The 18,557-nt window shown below is 32.7% G+C and overlaps 1 protein-coding gene across 5 annotated transcripts in view; it reads left to right on the top strand.

Annotated features, from left to right (window-relative positions):
- The window catches only part of CACNA2D1 (calcium voltage-gated channel auxiliary subunit alpha2delta 1), a 497,531-nt gene that overhangs the window by 436,053 nt on the left and 42,921 nt on the right, over positions 1-18,557 (top strand). Inside the window, exons 17-24 of one of the 5 annotated variants that reach the window (XM_042965360.1) lie at positions 572-646; positions 901-975; positions 8,413-8,469; positions 9,802-9,873; positions 12,090-12,151; positions 16,057-16,133; positions 17,409-17,429; positions 18,107-18,167. In XM_042965360.1, coding sequence (XP_042821294.1) covers positions 572-646; positions 901-975; positions 8,413-8,469; positions 9,802-9,873; positions 12,090-12,151; positions 16,057-16,133; positions 17,409-17,429; positions 18,107-18,167 — 500 coding nt within the window. Of the gene's footprint in view, positions 1-571; positions 647-900; positions 976-6,145; positions 6,243-8,397; positions 8,470-9,801; positions 9,874-12,089; positions 12,152-16,056; positions 16,134-17,408; positions 17,430-18,106; positions 18,168-18,557 lie in introns of those variants that run through there. The other 4 variants (XM_042965357.1, XM_042965363.1, XM_042965362.1 and 1 more) reach the window with 4 other exon arrangements.

Below are 18,557 nucleotides of genomic sequence, written 5' to 3'. Positions count from 1 at the left end.
TTTTCGTCTTTCATGTCCCTGAGAAGATTATGATAGCAGTTTGCCACATAGCCCTTGTTGACTTGCAATTAAAGCTTGGATGCCCATGTTTGGTATCTCTCAAACACACATACAGCTACAACTGACTGTACAGTAGCAATTAAATATTAGAGATAATGAGTACAAGGGGCATCGAATAAATTTCCTGGGGCACCTGGGTGGCTCAGTAGGTTAAGTGTCCAACTCTTGATTTCAGCTTAGGTCTTGGTTTAAGGGTTGTGAGTTCGAGCCCCATGTTGGGCTCCATGCTGAGCATTGTGTCTACTTAAAAAAAAAACAAAAAAAAAACCCTACATTTTCTATTTTAGCCACAGTCATCAGGATTGCATTTACAATGATAAAGTCCTGGGTAAACAAAGGTGGGAATCATTGTAAATTGATATCAAAAGCTGTTTCACCCTTAAAAATGTTTAAGCTAGATTGGAATATAACTATTGTCAAGCACAAGGATGAACATATATAATAATTGTGTAGAAATATGTGCATTTTTTAAATCCAAAATAGACTACCTTTTTGCTATCTTTTATTATAGAACCAGCTAATTCTTGGTGTGATGGGGGTTGATGTATCTTTGGAAGATATTAAGCGACTAACACCACGTTTTACAGTAAGATGAAGTTTACTCTTTGGGTATCTTTTTATTTTAGAGCTCTGTACTAATTTAGCTGTCTATAAAACATTTAAGTAATCCTCAAAAATCATGTAGTTAACTTACTGAATGAACTAAATGTTAAGATCTTTAAAATAATATAAAGATACTATGCTGTCTTTCTTCATGCTTTAAAATGTGTTAAGAATTTTTTATCTTTAAAGAATGTGATTTCTGACTGTGACCCAGGGATTTTTTTTTTTTTTTTCCAGCTCTGCCCCAATGGCTATTATTTTGCAATTGATCCTAATGGTTATGTTTTATTACATCCAAATCTTCAGCCAAAGGTATGTATATAATTTGTTTACAGTGATTAATGCAATTCTGTAAAATTAATGGTTAATGCTCTTAATAGATTCGTCATCTTTAAATTCATTATATAGCACTAAATATAAAGGAACATTAGGTCTGTAATGTTAATACATGACAAGACCACAGTTTATAATATATGAAAGTGTGAAATCACTATTCATTTTCTCTTACCAATTTAGTTGTCCCATATTCCTATGGAATATTTAACCAATATTCACAACTCAAAGACAGCCATTATTGCCCCATGCCTGAGTTCACACATCCCCTTGGGATTTTGATTAAGGCTGTAAGGTAGTGAGGAGATTGCCCCAGATGGGTGTGAACCTGATAAATAAAAGTAATGTTCTTCTATGCACAGATCATATTTTCCATCACCCTTTTTTCTAGTAATTATCTCTCTTTTTCATCTCCCAAAGTGCTTTTTTCTTTGTACTTTTGAGCATGCTTAAAAAAATAGGAATGAAATTCAGTAAGTACAACTCCATGGGATGAGCTTCAGAACTGGGAGGTGTTTATTAATCAGGGAGTTATCAGAAAGTGACAAAATCACATAGATGAACTTGTTGTTCTAATCTCTATGCTAAGATATGAAATATTTTCCTAAATGTCTTATCCAGCTTCTTTCACTTTCCATTAGTGCTTCCCAGGTAGGATGAAATATATTTATCCGGAAATAAAAACTGGCAAAATCATATTACATAATTGTAAGTTATGAGCATCTTCAAGTTGTTGCTTAACTTTGGAGATAACACTGAAGATACTTTAACCCATGCTAGAGGGAAATACATCCAGATTTAGTCATACTATCTTCTTTCCCTCGGTCACGAATAGTTAATGTTAGTGATATCTTTGGACATACACAAGTATATTCATAAACACACATACATTTAATGTTGAGTCATTTAAATACTTTTCAAATCAATGATAATTAAGAACCATTGATATTGAATGCAAAAACGTACTAAGTGGTTGTAAGAAATGTGATGATTTTAAAAGTTCGCTTGGGAATTTATTTCCATATAAACTCCATCATGATCTAAATATCAGCTAATCAAATGTAGCTGCCTCTCATTCTGCACTATATTTAAAGTGGTTATTTTATTATAAAAATGGTATAGACATTTCTCCCCATTATCATTAGTCTATCACAGGCCTTTATAAATATGTCCTGTTAAGTTCCTCTTAATAGAGTTATTTATGATTAGCCTAATATTCTCTGATTTTGTCACAGTTGGAAATTTGTATCTTTTTAAATATTTTTAAGATTTTTTTAAAAATTTGCAGTGCCATTGTTTGGTTTTTGTATATCCAATATATTTTAATTTACATTCCCACAACTGAAGTGATTTAAAAACAGTAACAATGTAATGTGTTGAAAGGTGTGAAGGATCCCCATTTTTATGATTGTAGGTCTTAACTCCTTCTCCAAAAGGAAGTAAAATATATCACAGACAAAATAATAAAGAAGAATAATGAGAATAATGTACATACAATGTATATAAATCTATCATTTAAAGGCAATAATTTGAAAAAGGTTTTCCCCCTTTTATACATTCTTCTGATAAGCACTATTTACATAGAAAAATTTTACTACTATTTGATGTTAACATCTATTTATCTCAGATTTGGAATAATTTAACACTCATATAATTACAACAAAAATATAAATTCTATAGAAAGCATTATTACAGCCCAGGTGATTTTTTTTTTTTTAGGACTATGTTAACTTTTCATATTTTTACATAGGAAATTATTAGAAGCAAGTGTGCAACAAAGATATTTAGAAAATACTATTTTACATAGTAAATACATAGAAAATACTATTTTACAAAACCATTAAAATACATTTGAACAATTGATGTGTTCTTTTCTCTGAAATTTATGCTTGTGAATTAAATATGCTTGTGAATTCTCATCATTAGATTAAACATTATTTGTGTTTTGTGGGTGATGGTGCATGCTTTGCAGGTAGACCAAAGAACTGCATAAAAGGATGACAGAGTGTAAGACATCTTGTTTGTTTTAGAAATTCACAAGTACAAAGGACAGATATGGTAACCACTAGTATACTAACAAAATTATTCTCAGTGCTTTCATCAGAAATTTACCAGTAGAAATAAAGGAAGATAATGCTGTTCCATAATATCCCCCCCCCCTTTTTTTTAAATAAGGTCAAAGTCTAGTGTTATTGCAAGTATTCTTTGTTGAATGCCTTGTGTTTTCTTCCTGAAGTTATAATCTTAAGTTATTTCAGTACAATTTTGTAGTTTGTAGAAGGCAGTATGAGTATCCTTCAAAAAGGCTAGAATCTCAGGAAATAAAGTAGGTATAAACCTTTTACATATCTAATTTTCTAAGCAATCATTGCTAATCTCCTCATGTCTCCACCATGACCACATTTGACAAGTACTGGATAATGTATCCTGCTTTATTCCAAAATGCATTTTACATTTCTTACTTTTTGTTTCATAAGAATAACCAGATTGGGTACACTTCTAAGATACTTTATTTTGGTCAATCTTAATAAATATTTATTGTATAGGAAGTTGTGCATAATCCACACTTTAGAAGTCAATATTTAAAATAAATCTACAGTGTTAGGATTAAATTCTCCTTTAGTTCCACAGATACAACATTTGGTAACACTTCAGAAAACAAAGCCACAAATTTTAAGGGTTTAATGTTGACACTTCTCAATATCTTATAATAATTATATTTTAACACATTTGAATCATGTAAATTCTAAAATCTGCAGGATTTTTTTTTTTTGAATCAGCATTAAAGTTGTCTGAGACAAAATACTTTTCTCACTTTCCAAATATGTACTTTTTTTAGGAAAAAAGGAAGATACTAAAATATGCTCCTAAACAATTTTTTGAATATTTTTACTAGCATAACATTTTTTATACACCACCAGTATTTTGAAACATTCATTTTATTTGTTGACATGTCATGAACTCTGTGATACCTGCTGCTGATCAAGGAAATATCTGATCAAAATTGATTGTAGGATAGAAGCCTTACCTGTGTTGCAATGTAGCATGATGAATTACCACCTTTCTGTTGCTTCAGCCTATTGGTGTAGGTATACCAACAATTAATTTAAGAAAAAGGAGACCCAATGTTCAGGTAACTGTGAATGAAGTTAGCAGTGGCTTCAAATATGCTAAATCAGAGTTGAGATTAAGCTTCTCTTCCTAAAGCATCTGATTAATGCTGCCTTTCCTGACATCAAGCTTCCAGAGCATGAGTTGGAGATGAGCATCGTTTCTCAAACTGGAGCAAAAGCATTATTAATGATGGCAGGGGGTATGCATTTGCTAACTTAAGATTGCTAGCAAATTATGTAATGTCGTTAATCAGAACAACTATAATGAGATGGCTTCTAAAAGTAAATTTGTTATTAAAATTGTGAAATTAGTGTCCAATCCATGTTTTCCTAACAAGTGCTTGTAAAATTAACTTCAAAGTGGAAATAAAAAGACAGTTCTGGTGTGATAGTTTCTGTAAACCATACATTGCAGGCCAAAATTTCTTTGAATTTCTAAAGTGTATCTTTGGATTAGAGGTTAGAGAAACTTCCCTTAAGCTAATTAAAAATGCCCAGAATTGCAAATAAATATTGTAAATTGTTATTGCCTGACAAGTTCATTGCAAAATCTTTTTGCTTTATCAACACAATTTAAATGTTATTTTATGTGTACATATTTCTATAATTACATTAAAAATAATCAGTAGAGAGGATACTTCCTACAGTTTAGTACAGTACAGTATGAGAATTGTTACAGTTACAGAATTTCAAAATTCCGAAGGAATTTCAGTATGATTTAATGTTTTATATGTAATCCTATCATTGCTCTAAAAAAAGTTAGTGGCATTATTATGGACAGGTAGTATGATATTCAGAAGATATTATTAAACTATTTTACCCCATTCAACCCCATTTTACTTTAACTTCTTCATTGGAAAAGTAGGAGGATTGAATAATGGTTGTTGTTTTTTAATTTTTTTAACGTATATTTATTTTTGAGAGAGAGACAGAGCATTAGCAGGAGAGGGTCAGAGAGAGAAAGGGAGACACAGAATCCAAAGCAGGTTCCAGGCTCCGAGCTGTCAGCAAAGAGCACTATGCGGGGCTCGATCCCATGAGCTGTGAGATCATGACTTGAGCCGAAGTCGGACGCCCAACCGACAGAGCCACCCAGGCGCCCCTGAATAATTGTTTTTTAACCTACGTGATATATTCCCCTAGGAAATTAAATATATATATTGATCTACAGCTCCATCTCCTGAAAATTCTGAACTAATGTGACCAGGGATGGGACCCAAGTTAATGAATACTATTTCAAGCTTTCCAGGTTGTTCTAAAGTTGCAGAGCCACTGGATTAAAAGAAGCTTCAATTTTCTTCTAGCTCTAGAACTCTGTGCAATCTGAACTTCATGTTGTTGCATCAGTCTTCATATCTTTTATGACTCCTGTAGAGGTTAAAATGAAATTAGTGTCTTTTCTTGATTTATTAAATTGTCTCCTGTTACTCTCCTTGCATGCTTCTTTTTGTGTATTATCTTAAATTATACTTTTTGCATTCATGTATATCCTAGCAAATTTTCATTTTTATAGTACTTTCAAATGTTGCATGTAAATGTTATGATATAATTTGAAAATAAACAACCTGAAAAATGGTTTGTTTTATTTTTACTTTCTTTCTAAGGAAACCTCAAATGGCAAACTAGCAACCATACAAGACTTTAGAATTTTAGGAATATTTTTTGAACTATGTAATATTTTTAATCAACCTAAGCACTAATTATTTCTATTTAAAATCTGTTTAAAGGCATTCTGCCTTTTAGTTCTATAAATGTTGTTGTCTTTATGTCAGCTGATACTAAAATTTTACACATGAAAAGTGTTATATATTTAAAATATCAAACAAAAGCATTAGGAATGAAGGGACTGGATTCCAGTTCTCAAAATTCACTTGGTTCTTTTTTATTATAAATTTCTGCTTTTGAATTTTTCAATCATTGTGCCTATGATGGGTCTTTTAAAAATGGTCAGCTAGATTGCCATTTAAAAAGTACAAGTTTTGCATTGACATTTTGCTTTTACGATTTCATTTTCTTCTCTGTGTCTTTATATGTTGGATTGGGACATGATCTTCATATTGCCAATTCTTCCCGATAATGCCTCCGCCATGCATGCTGTTTGGGTCTGGTCATGCTATGCATTATCCATTGCATGTAAGATAATATTCTTATTTATGTTTATATTTTATCATTTTGATTATGTTGACTTTGTTTTGCAGTGAGTATGTTGAATTTTTAATGCTCTTATGGTGTTTGTGTGAAGAGGATTTATTTCAGGGAACTTTAAAGAAGCAATTCTGAATTATATTGTCCAATTTAGAGTATCCTTTTGTTAGTGACATTCTTGATTCATTTTTTTAAACAAAGGATTAAAATTATTTTCAGTATTGATTTTTATTTTATCTTTATGAAATATGTTACATTTCAAATGAATATTTGCTTCTGAGGCAACATATTGCTATCCAAACAATGGTCAGTATTATCACCTATTAAGCAGTCTAATAGTCATTTGTAATATTCTAGAGTCTTCTGATTCCAGATATCAAGCTTATGAGCAGTGAATATTTTTTAAATAAAAGCACGAGACACAGTTGAGATTATTTTTTTAATTTGCCTTTAAGAATATCAATTCATCAAAACCCATAGGAATCATAAACTGTCATCATTTAAATGGAGTTATATCTTGAAAGAAAGCATTTTTGTAATAATTATAAAATAAATACATGCCATATATAATGTCATTCAGCATTTGAAGTTAGTGTTTATTTAATTTATTTTAATTATTGTTATTATTTTGGGTAGTCAGTCCAAACAGTGTTTAATTAAAATAGTGATAATCTCGTTCAATCGGTGGTCCAAAAAAAATAAAAAATAAATAAAATAGTGATAATCTGAATGTATTTTGGAAGAGCCTGTGAATCTGAAATCACTAAAATTCCAGTGACCTTGCACTAATACAGCATAATTTGTATTTATTACTTCTATCTAATTAATTATCACATTTTGGTGGTATTTATTTTAGTCCAAATTAAAAATCCAGTTTCTAAAATCATTTAGTTGTAAAATTATCGACACCTATTATGATTTGATTATTCGAACAAACTTTGATAATCTATTATGGCACATTACATTCTTAGCATTGTTATAAAATAATCAGTGTATTTTTGTATCAAATAGTTAAATAAGTCTTCATTTTATGATTGAGAAAATTTTTAAATGTCATATGAGGTAAACTTGCCAAGCTAACAGTTTTATTTGACATAGTTATAGAAATAAAGAGTATGCCTTATTCCACAGTTAATTTTACTTATTCACACCAGCAAGAAGCAGCAGTAGGAGACATTAAAGCAGAAAACCTTATCTAGTGAACCCAAGGATTAATATTCTAGTTAGATTTTAATTACAATAGGTAATCTTTATTAAAGTCCTTATGACTTGACCACGTATTTTATCTTATAAAATTTACTTAATTTATTAAATTCAAATGTAAAATTTCTAAGATTCAAATATATAAAGCAAACTTGCATCTTTATGCATCTTAAGAAGAGTATGTTTAGAAGAGTTTTACTTAGCAAATTCAAAGTTAGGTTTGTTTTTGTTTTTGTTTTTTTTAAATGTTTATTTATTTTTGAAAGAGACAGAGACAGAATGTGAGTGGGTTAGGGGCAGAGAGAGAGGGAGACACAGAAGCAGAAGCAGGCTCCAGGCTCTGGGCTGTCAGCACAGAGCCCGACGCGGGGCTCGAACTCACGAGCTGTGAGATCATGACCTGAGCCGAAGTTGGATGCTCAACCGACTGAGCCACCCAGGCGCCCCCAAAGTTAGTTTTTAAAACATTTTCCCTCATTTCTTACTTTTTATAGAACACAAGTAAAGAAATGTGTATCACTTAGATGTTACCTTTGTTTTATTGCCAAATATGTTATCCACGTGGCTTCATTTTGTTCCTTTCCCATCCTAATTAAAGGAAAAAAGTTTCAAGTAGATCTTTGATTGTCATATTCACACGGAACTTGTAATTATAAATGTAGTATCTAACATACCACTCGAAATGAGACTGTCTTCAGTTGGTGGCAAATTAAAATTTTCTTGCTTCACAGAAAGCTCAAGTCCCTACTCTATTGTTATCTTAAAATACATGTATGCAAAACAATATATCTTTGTATAACTGTTTTGTCAGCCGTTTAATACACCTTAGGTAAGTAACTTCTATGTAATTATTTTTGTGTTTGAATATACATTGAACTGTTTACGTACAACATCAGTTTTCAATGTCCTATATGCTTAATTATTATTATTTTCTCTGTAGAACCCTAAATCTCAGGAGCCAGTAACTTTGGATTTCCTTGATGCAGAATTAGAGAATGACATTAAGGTGGAGGTGAGTGTGTGCCTGATCAGGTCAGATCCTGGGGTTCACTCATTCCACAGTATCTGTTGAGCAGCGTCATTGTGTTATCTTCTCTCCTAGATCCTGTCCACACAATGGTGAATGTTGTTTGTCTTTAAAATTTCTAGGGTTGGGCTCTCTTATACAAATGATCGTATGAAAAGGAATGAGTATTTTTAGTTGGGTGTGACATTAGTTTCTTTCTTTCTTATCCCATAGTTAGAGGTATTTTAAGTATTTCAATACAAATATAACTTACAAATTGCAATAAACAACGCAGAGATGGAGGACATTGCTACAGAGCTAAAAGAAAAGTTGGAGGGAATCTAACCATCCAGCCACCCAGTGAGCAATGTGAAGGGCAAAGCAGCCATGTTTGTCTTTGTATACTTAACCCAGAAACATTTCTATTTTATTTCAAAACTAAAACTGCATGCCATTTCCTCTGAGAGGGTCTTCCTTAATAATAACGATAACTGATAATAATATTTATTAAGTGTCAGTCATGGATTCTCAACAGCCTTTGAAATAGATACTATTATTATATTATCTTTATTTGTTGAACTGAGGGTAGATTTTAGGTCCAGAGAGGTTAAACAGCTTGTCTCATTAATCAGCCAGTAAGTAGCAGGACCAGCATTTGGATCCGGCTTTTGCACTTCAGAGCAAAGATTTTTAAGATTCTTTTATATGGATTAACTTCTCCTCTCATCTATGCAAAGGCCACCATATTTCTTTGAGAATTTGTCATGGTGTGTTTTGATAGGCACTTGCTTTACGCGTTTTACACATTGACTCCCTCATTGTAGAACAATAGAATGTAATTATTCGTTATTATTACCCAAGACGAAGACATAGTGCTGGGATGTCTTAGGTGATTAATGAATGTTTGTTTTAAAGTGTTTTCAGGTGATAGAACAGGATCATGTAATAATAAAGAGCATGGTCCTTGGGACTCTGATGTCGCTGAGTGACTTTAATAATATCATTTAACCTATTACATCTCACAATCAGTCTCATAAAGTAATCGACTATTCTTTCATTAGTTGTATTTTAAAAATTAAGGGGTGGCTGAAGATAATTAAGGATACCTTTATTATTTTAAAATATGTAAAATGACTGTAACGTGGTAACTTAAAAGAATGTGGTAACTTTTAAAAAGAATATTCCCATAGAAAACTACAACTACTGGTACAACCAGCCTATTTTTATTCAGTCTCTTGTAAAATAAGGTATAAACCTTTAAATATCGATACTTTAATAATCGTATTATGGTAGTCACTTGAATACGTGCAATAAAGTGATTCTTTCATCTTCCCTTAGATTCGAAATAAAATGATCGATGGAGAAAGTGGAGAAAAAACATTCAGAACTCTGGTTAAATCTCAAGATGAGGTAAAGATTAAGTCAGGCTTATTAAACAAAACGTATATGTACATAATTATATTGGTAGTTTGTCTTTTGTATTAAAGCAGTATTTATAAAACAGAGATGTCTCAAGTAAACATTTTTTAAGGTCTTTGCTGGAAGAGTATTTTTAATAATATTTTTAACTCTTTTTAATTTTTCTAAAGCATGTTGCTTTAAGTTTCTTGATGTTTTACATTAATAACTATATTCTTGAAAATTATATTTCATGTCTCCATTTTTTATCATCTTAGGAAATAGAACACAATTTAATGTTGTGCCATGTTCTTAGCCATTTCATCATGCAGAATTGAAGAAAATATGTAATAGCTGTGTTATATGATATCTACATGCAGATCTTCTAATTGTTGGGTTCCATATATTATTTTGTTTGGTGTTTTAGTTATTTACTTTTTTTTTTTTTTTTGGTGTATCTTCCATCACTATTTATGCATTTTATAATTGCCTTGCATTTAAATCTGAAACTAAATCAAGAGATAACCCAACTATACCCATAAATCACTGGTACAAATAAGTAATAAACTCATATTGTTTGATACTGATGTGGAGGAACTATGTATATGAGCAGTGTGTCTATCCATTATCAGTCACATGTGGAGTAAATACACAGACATTCACATATTTGAGTATTTAAAAAATATATGGAATCCAGAGGCTTTGGAGCCTGGAAATTTAAGTGTATGTATATAACTTACATCCTTTTCCTCACATTGTTGTCCTTTTTAAATGTATACATTTCTTGAATTCCTCAGCAGATCTTTGTCTAGGGTGGAGCTAGGATCCAAATGGGATCATTCATTAGCAGGTGGCTTTTCTCACTTAATACTGTTAGGAGTCCCCAGTACCAGAAGACAGGAGGAGGTGTATATCGATTGCAGTCATTGTTGAAATGTCGATTCTCTTTACTTAGACTTTAGCCATACTCGTGACCCGCTTACTCCTCGAGGAAAGATGTAAACCATTCAACAATTGTGCCAACTCTTCCATGTTGGCACATGTCGTTCTGCCAACGAGAACTCTTTGACCTACACATTCTATCCTCAAGTTATACATTCATTTTGTTTGTTTTGAGTCACCTTGATATTTTCCTAGTTTGCCATATTTTTTGCCATATTTTTTATGAGTAATATGAAATATGTGAACATTATTTTTTTTTAAGAATTTTACTAGTCTAAAAACCTCATAATTCCTGTTCTTCCTGCCTCTGTCCTCTACACACATACAGTAAATCATAGGAATATTTGATGTATGGAGACAACATGAATGGTTGTTACAAAATGAATCTGGCATTATACATTTACTTTATTCTCCCAAATTAAGTTTTAAGACTTAGATACTTTTATTTCATCAATAAATTATAGAAAATAATAGTATTTAGTCCAGTGGTCAGTTAAATTTGACAGTGATTTTAAAGTGATTAGTGTATTGCCGAACACCAAGTAACATTTCAGTGAATATTATTGTTCTGATGAGGATAATAAAGCTGGAGATAACTAAAACAAATGTAAAGATGCGTAATAGCCATCACTATACCTAATGGAAGAAAGAATGGTAATTTCTTTACTAGTATTCCATAGTGACCTATGAACGATTCTATATCCATCAAGTTATTTTGCTCTGTACTTCCTTTCCCTGGTGGATTTCATTTTTTTTTCTAACCTTCAGTGGTACTAAGTAATTCGTCTCTTATGCTAAATACTGTAATAATGGCTTGATAAGAATGATAATATCCTAATCATACATTTGGATGTACAAACAGTACATTGCTGTCCTGATATTACCAGTTTCTTATAAATGCTGTCTACTATGGAAATATCTGAGGCTTCTTTAACATATCGTAGTCCTATTTTATTATTAAAATTGTATTTTAGAAAATGTTTCCAATGTTTTGAGGTTTATAATTCAGCATGAATTACTAATATTTTGCACTAAAAAGACTTTAAAAGTTATGATGCAGATGTTTATGTTTGTGCTAAAATTTTGCTTTACACACACACACACACACACACACACACACACACACACCCATAACAGAACAAATAAATGTAGACTAGAGCAGACGTTTGTGAAGGAAGGTTTGGAATGACCACAGTATTTATAAATAGATTTTAGCGTTCTGCTTTTTATATGAACTCACATAGAATTTATAAGGTGATAACAACCATATCAAACTTTTTTTCTAGAGATACATTGACAAAGGGAACAGGACATATACATGGACTCCTGTGAATGGCACAGATTACAGGTAATTAACTGGATTTAAATATGTATCATATACCAGAGTATTCAGTTCTGTGTCTTTCACCTATTTTTAGTAGCAATTTTCATAATAGATGAATATTAAGTCCTTGCATTTTCATAAACCATTTTCATTGTAATTAAAGCAGAAAAGTTATTTTTTCCAATGCAGAAATGTATTAAAATTAGAGCTTCTGATTTTTCAAAATGGAAAAGATGGAAAAAAGCTAGGAATATAAAATTTGGAAATGAACACATATGTGATATAAATCTATTTGATTTATTTGTATATATTGCTGTTAGCAGTAATACATGTTGACAAAATGCCCTAGTCATTTGTAGTCATCACTTCTGCTGATTTCCTCATTTAAATTCAGTTAGTTTACATTACTTACCTTTTGCAAATTAACCTAAAAATAAAACCACCTCAAAGTATGATCTGATATAAAATGCTCAGTTGGTAATTTACCTTCCCTAGTGACAAGTCTGTAATATCCCGATCACACCAATGGACTGAGCGTTGGAAAATTGGACAGACTAATACCCTGTAGTGTCTTGAAAATTCTCCATTCTTCACTAGCTGAGCATTTCCTTCGCTTTCTTCATGTAACTCTTCTCTGAGGTCATGGCTTTCCCTGTGGTCCTACATCCTACAGGCTCATAATCCTGAGGTTGTTATGGATATTTCCTTGTTACTCATTCTCTCTTCCTCTTCCCTAAAATCCCTCTCTCTGAATCTTACATCATCTTCCTCTCAGTCCTATAAGATTTCAATTCCTGGCTCACTGTACAGTCACATAGATCACGGTTTCTGATGCTATTTTTGACATACCCACACTTATGTAGAACAAAACAAAAATTATTTACTAAGTCAACTTTTAAGAAGGTTTTAAAATTCAAGCTTGAAGTTTTTATTAATAGATTTTACAGACATAAAGTTAGTCTGTCATATTACTGAAAAGTTTTCTAAATGTTTACTCTCAATTTCTCTACTTAACTGGTCCTGAGCTGGGAATAGTTTGCAAATGAGCCAGGTCTGTGGAGCACACTCTAATAGCGTTGAGATAGATGATTTTTTTAACACCTGATCCTTCTGTTTATCTCCTCTTCACTGTGTGGGAATGTGCTCTCTTCCTTTTTTCTTACACGAACAAATTTTAAGTTAGAAAAACTCTATCCCTGTAACCCTGACAATGAGTCAACAATGATGGCAGTCATAATCATACTTTGAGGGTATTTTAAATTGTCATTATAATTTGTTTAAATGTGTTTGTAAGAGTCTCACAAATGCCCCCTACACGCATACCCTTACCCTCCCACAAACCGTGATGGGACCGAACGTGGCCAGATTGATACCCCAATTCTGAGGATGTTGCTCCTTGTCCACAAACATTTATTCTCTTCCCATTTTACTCCAACTTAAATCTGGACTTCCAAGGCAGATATTCTCACCTCATGTTTCTATCCCAGACAGCCTGCCTGTCATGCCTCTCACCACCCTCCTCATGCAGTCACTGTTCTGTGGCCCCAGCTTGCCCACTTTGTCATGTTTTCCAAACATTTGCTGCCCAAATCTATGTCTTTGGGCCAGATTCGGTCTATTTTCATTATAAGTGCTTCCCTTGAATCGCTGTACAAATAAATTCACAAACAACAATGGAGAACAAAATATAACATCTATATAAAGAGGGGGAGGGGGAAATTGGCATGTTTTGATTTACTGAATGAAGTACCAAATTTCATGTAGTGATTTATGCCTTCTTAAGCTTTGTTGTAATTTAGGTATTACAGTTTGAAATATAGTAAGTAATGATTCTAATAGAATGCTTTTTTTTTAATGATGAATTTAGTTTCATAGAGACAAATGATTGAGCTGAAAAGTACGTTACATTCCATTTAACTCTGTTAACCATGTTTATGTGAGTCACAAAAATATTGCGTGGGCTCTATCATCCACCTGGTGGCTGCTGGCTTTATTAGGTTTTAATCCCTAGGAGAAAATAAAGCAGCCTTGGTCTGTTGATTTTATATGGAGGGAGACAGCAAACACTGCATATGACAACATCATTGACTCAAAATGTTGGTAAAGATCTTATCGGCTATAGGTTGAAGAAATAACCGTTGCCTTGAGATGGAACTAAATTAAGTGTAACTATTTTTCTATAAAATGAGGTGTAGCTCTTAATAACAACCTGAGACATGCAGCCAATAAAATGTATATTTGATATGTCAATTTTAAAACTTCTCCTGTGTTCCTCAGGAGTTTCAACACTATTTTTATGGTACATGAGATGTAACCCAAGCTTAGAGAGTGACACTGCAGCAGCCACATGATATAACGTTATCGGTTTTAATTAGAAGTTTCTCTTAGCAATAAATGCTGATGGAGCAATAAAAATGTCCTAATTTCCCTTGAGAGGAATTTGTAGGAGACAATCTTCAAATGCTCAGTAATTCTACTCTGCATTTTATAAATGGCAAGTGAATCATGAAAGGTCATCTTGCTTTCAGACTAATTTCACTGCTTATTTTAATTTTAATCTCTCCCTCCACTTAAAGGAAGTTACCTATAAAATGAATGGGGAGATTTTCATTAAATCTACATAACATTTTATTTCTCTGACCTTTCCCCATAAGGATAGTCTATGAATTACTTAATGAAGGAGAAAGATTTGGGAATTGGAGGTAACAAGCATCCACTCATTTTGCTATCTTGACTGCAAAAATAAATTGTAGGAAATAAACCCTTGCTTTTTTTCCCCTTTGTATTTTTAACATATATTTTCATAAAAAGGAAAACCTGGAATTTTATATTTTGTCCTCTCCTGTACTGTCCATAAAAAAAAAAGCAGATAATGAGATTATAGTTGCACATTCTCAAAAGCTTGGGAAACATGCGGCTTTAGTGACTTAAGATCTGCAAGTGCATGTAAATACTCAGAAGCCTAGAAATGCACACCTTTTCCTGTGCATTGCTAAATTTTAGATTAAGTATTAAAAATGAGTGCTAAATGAATCACTTGGTCACATTAATCATGCATGACTTTTTGAAAATACTTAGGTCAGGGAATCTTCCTGTACCTTCATTTTTTTGCACCCTTAGTTCTTAAGTTTCCTTCTGTACTAAAGCATAGCAAAGGTTATTCGCAACTGTAAATGTGGATATGGAATCATTAGTTATGTCCTACACAAATATATTAGCCATTTCAGGGGTGGAAGAATTACACATATGCAGTTGTGTTATTTGAAACTGCATACTGTGCAAATATTCTGACCCCTTTTATATTCTGTAGGAAGAACCAATAGGATGAGCAGGCAGCCTTTCTTAGTGCTAGGAATTAATCTGAATTTTCTTATCAGCAGACACTGGGGAATTTGCCTAAAGACTAGAGTCTTAAATGGTCAGTATTTCACCCCTCAAAGTGGTATGCTTCAGATGGGTTTATGCATTGCGTAGTAAAAATGATAATACCATTTATGATTGTTAAACGGTGGATGTTTGCTACAGAGCACTCTAACATAATGCACATTTCATGAAAGGATATGCAGTTAGTGTAATATTTATTTTCTTTAAACATAACCTTAATATTCTTTTTCAACACTTGAAGTATTTCAGTACACTTTTCTGAAAATACAGTACACATCACACTTTTTCTCGGTGAATTCATGGGCACATTTAGTAGCTTATTTTCCTTGGTGTCTCTTCTGATTCCCTACGAGATAGAGAACTGGATGACTCTGGATGGCAAGACCGAATTAAGTACTCTACTTACTGAATGCGTTTTCCTGTCACAGTAATATGTCTCTTCTTTCCCATGAGGAAGATCTTTGGATTTTCCATTAACTGGATGTGTCTTTTTTTTTTTTTTAAGTTGTTTGTTTGTGTTTATGCTTCTCTTGTTTCTATTGCAGTTTGGCCTTGGTATTACCAACCTACAGTTTTTACTATATAAAAGCCAAAATAGAAGAGACAATAACTCAGGCCAGATGTAAGTACTATGAAAGCGACCCCAGAGTCTATTTATCTCGTAGTATCAGATGTATAAATCTGTCTAGATTTTAGAATGCCCAAGGCCTATACATTTTAGTAGGTGTTACTACCAAATCTACAGCAATGATTCTAACCCATTCCAAACATGCAAGGAACAAGAAATATTCTACGTGGATAGAATATGAGCAGGTACCCAGTCTCACTGGCATCCCCACCATCCTACCCTGCCTTGCTTTGTGCTCATAGAATCATTGCCGTGCTGTGTCCTCTGTCGCTGTCATTTGGAGGGTCTGCTAGCTGGTGCAAAATGTTTCGCATCGCATAGTCTCTACTCATGGCACTGTGCTAATAAGGCTTTATCTTTTTTTTTAATTCTTTTTTCTTTTTCTTTCTTTCTTTTTTTTTTTTTTTTTTTTTTTTGCATTTGGCAAGAATAATATTGTGCTCCACATCTACTTTGTTTGAATAAATGAAATTGCATTGGTCTTTGGCTTGGCAATTAACTTCCTTCTCATAATCTAAATTAATGTCTTCAGTAGCTCAAATGAATTATTTTTTTAAAGCATCATTTGGAATGTGGAGTAACTATTAACATTAGTGCATATTTAAAGTCCTTATTAATCTTTGTTTGGGGTAACTACATTTAGTGAAGTAAAATGACCATCATATCCTTTGCACATCACTTACTACTACTAACTTAAATTTGCTGTTGTGATAAGTAAAAAAGCATTATGTGTATATATACCTTTTACATCTGACCTGAAGTAAACTACTGTTTCTTTCATTCCCTTGTCAGTTCTCTTTTGTTTTCTGCAATCCTCGCCCTCGTTATGCTAATTTATACCTTTATATTTACACGTTCACTTGATAGATAGATATGATGGTCTTTTGACAACCAGCAACTTTGCATGAGCTAGTACTTCACTTGATAAATGACGGGATGACTAGTTGGTCTTTGATGTTTGGTAAATGCTTCTGAATAGAGGGTAACATCACCGGTATTGCACCCGCGCTAAACACTTTGCAAACTAGACCCTTGAAATAACCACAGTACAGAGAGGATGCTCTAGTAGTAATTGACAGGATATACCTTCCAGTCTTCAAAAGATGTCTTTTTTTTTCCCAGACTACAGCTGTACATAAATAAACCTTTGATCTATGCACAATATTTTTATTCAAGAAAGTCATTGAATAAAATATTGTTTGTGACCCCCTTTGCTTTACCCTCTTTTTTTTTGTTTCCCTGCTTTCTCTTTCTGATGGATTTTCACAGCAAAAAAGGGCAAAATGAAGGGCAAGTATTTTCTTGTTGCTCAATTTCTTTGTTTAGTACACTTGACATATCCACTGATATTTCCGTTCCTATTGGATATTATCCTCTGTGCTTCTCATCTGCTAGATTTTCCTCCATGATCGCTCAAACCTTAGCGGCAAAAAAGGGGGAAAGAATATGCTTGTGTTTTCATATGCAACCTATTTCACATTCAGGTTTTTTCTGAGGCAGTAAATACTTGTGTGTTTGTATGCTTCCTCTTACTAATTTACATCTAATATGAAAAATGTTACTAATTCACTAAAGACATTGATGAGTTTATTGAAATCATTTTCTTTACCATAATATTGATAAAAAAAATTATGTTGACATTTTAAATGAAATGACTCTGAAGCAACATTGATATAAAAGATTGGTTACTGTAGGGTGAGTAAATGGGAAACTTTTAAGACAGCATTTTTTTCTGATATAACTGGTGTAATTTGTGTTATGGAATTAAAAGTTATTTTGCAATTATATTATGAAGTATTGAGAACCTTTACATTCATTGATGTGTTTCAATTTAGGATACAAGTACTTCACCACCACCTCCCCCCCCCCCCTTAATAGGTTATCATTCTACTATCTTCCTACTATCATAGAAACTCAGGATGCATATTGTGGATTGCTTATCTAATCCTGTAATGTTATCTTTGCAGATTCAGAAACACTGAAGCCGGATAATTTTGAAGAATCTGGCTACACATTCATAGCACCAAGGTTGGTTTTGTTTTATATATTTGCTATACCTTGTGTGGATAGGTAAGTCTTTGGTAACAGTTCTGAGTCAGACCCATGCCAAATTATGAAGCCAAGGGAAGCAATAATTTAAAACTGCAACAGTATTCTATTCATTCTATTCATTCATTCGCTCAGTAAGCAACTACTGTAGGCTAAGCAATGTTGTGATTCAGGCATACAATAGTGAATAAGACAGATGTAGACTTTGCTCTTATTAGAAATAACAGTGTATCCATCAATAATGAAGAGCTGGGTATTTGCATTTGTGAGTACACACACAAACACACTGTACATGATGTAGATTACTCTGTAATCCCCATCATCTATTTGAATCATTGCCCCACCCATCTCCCTTCTAGTAACCATCAG

This window comes from Panthera tigris, chromosome A2 (assembly GCF_018350195.1).
Source record: "Panthera tigris isolate Pti1 chromosome A2, P.tigris_Pti1_mat1.1, whole genome shotgun sequence".
Lineage (NCBI taxonomy): Eukaryota > Metazoa > Chordata > Mammalia > Carnivora > Felidae > Panthera > Panthera tigris.
Note: the sequence above shows the minus strand (reverse complement) of the source record. Positions and strands in the feature narration are given on the sequence as shown.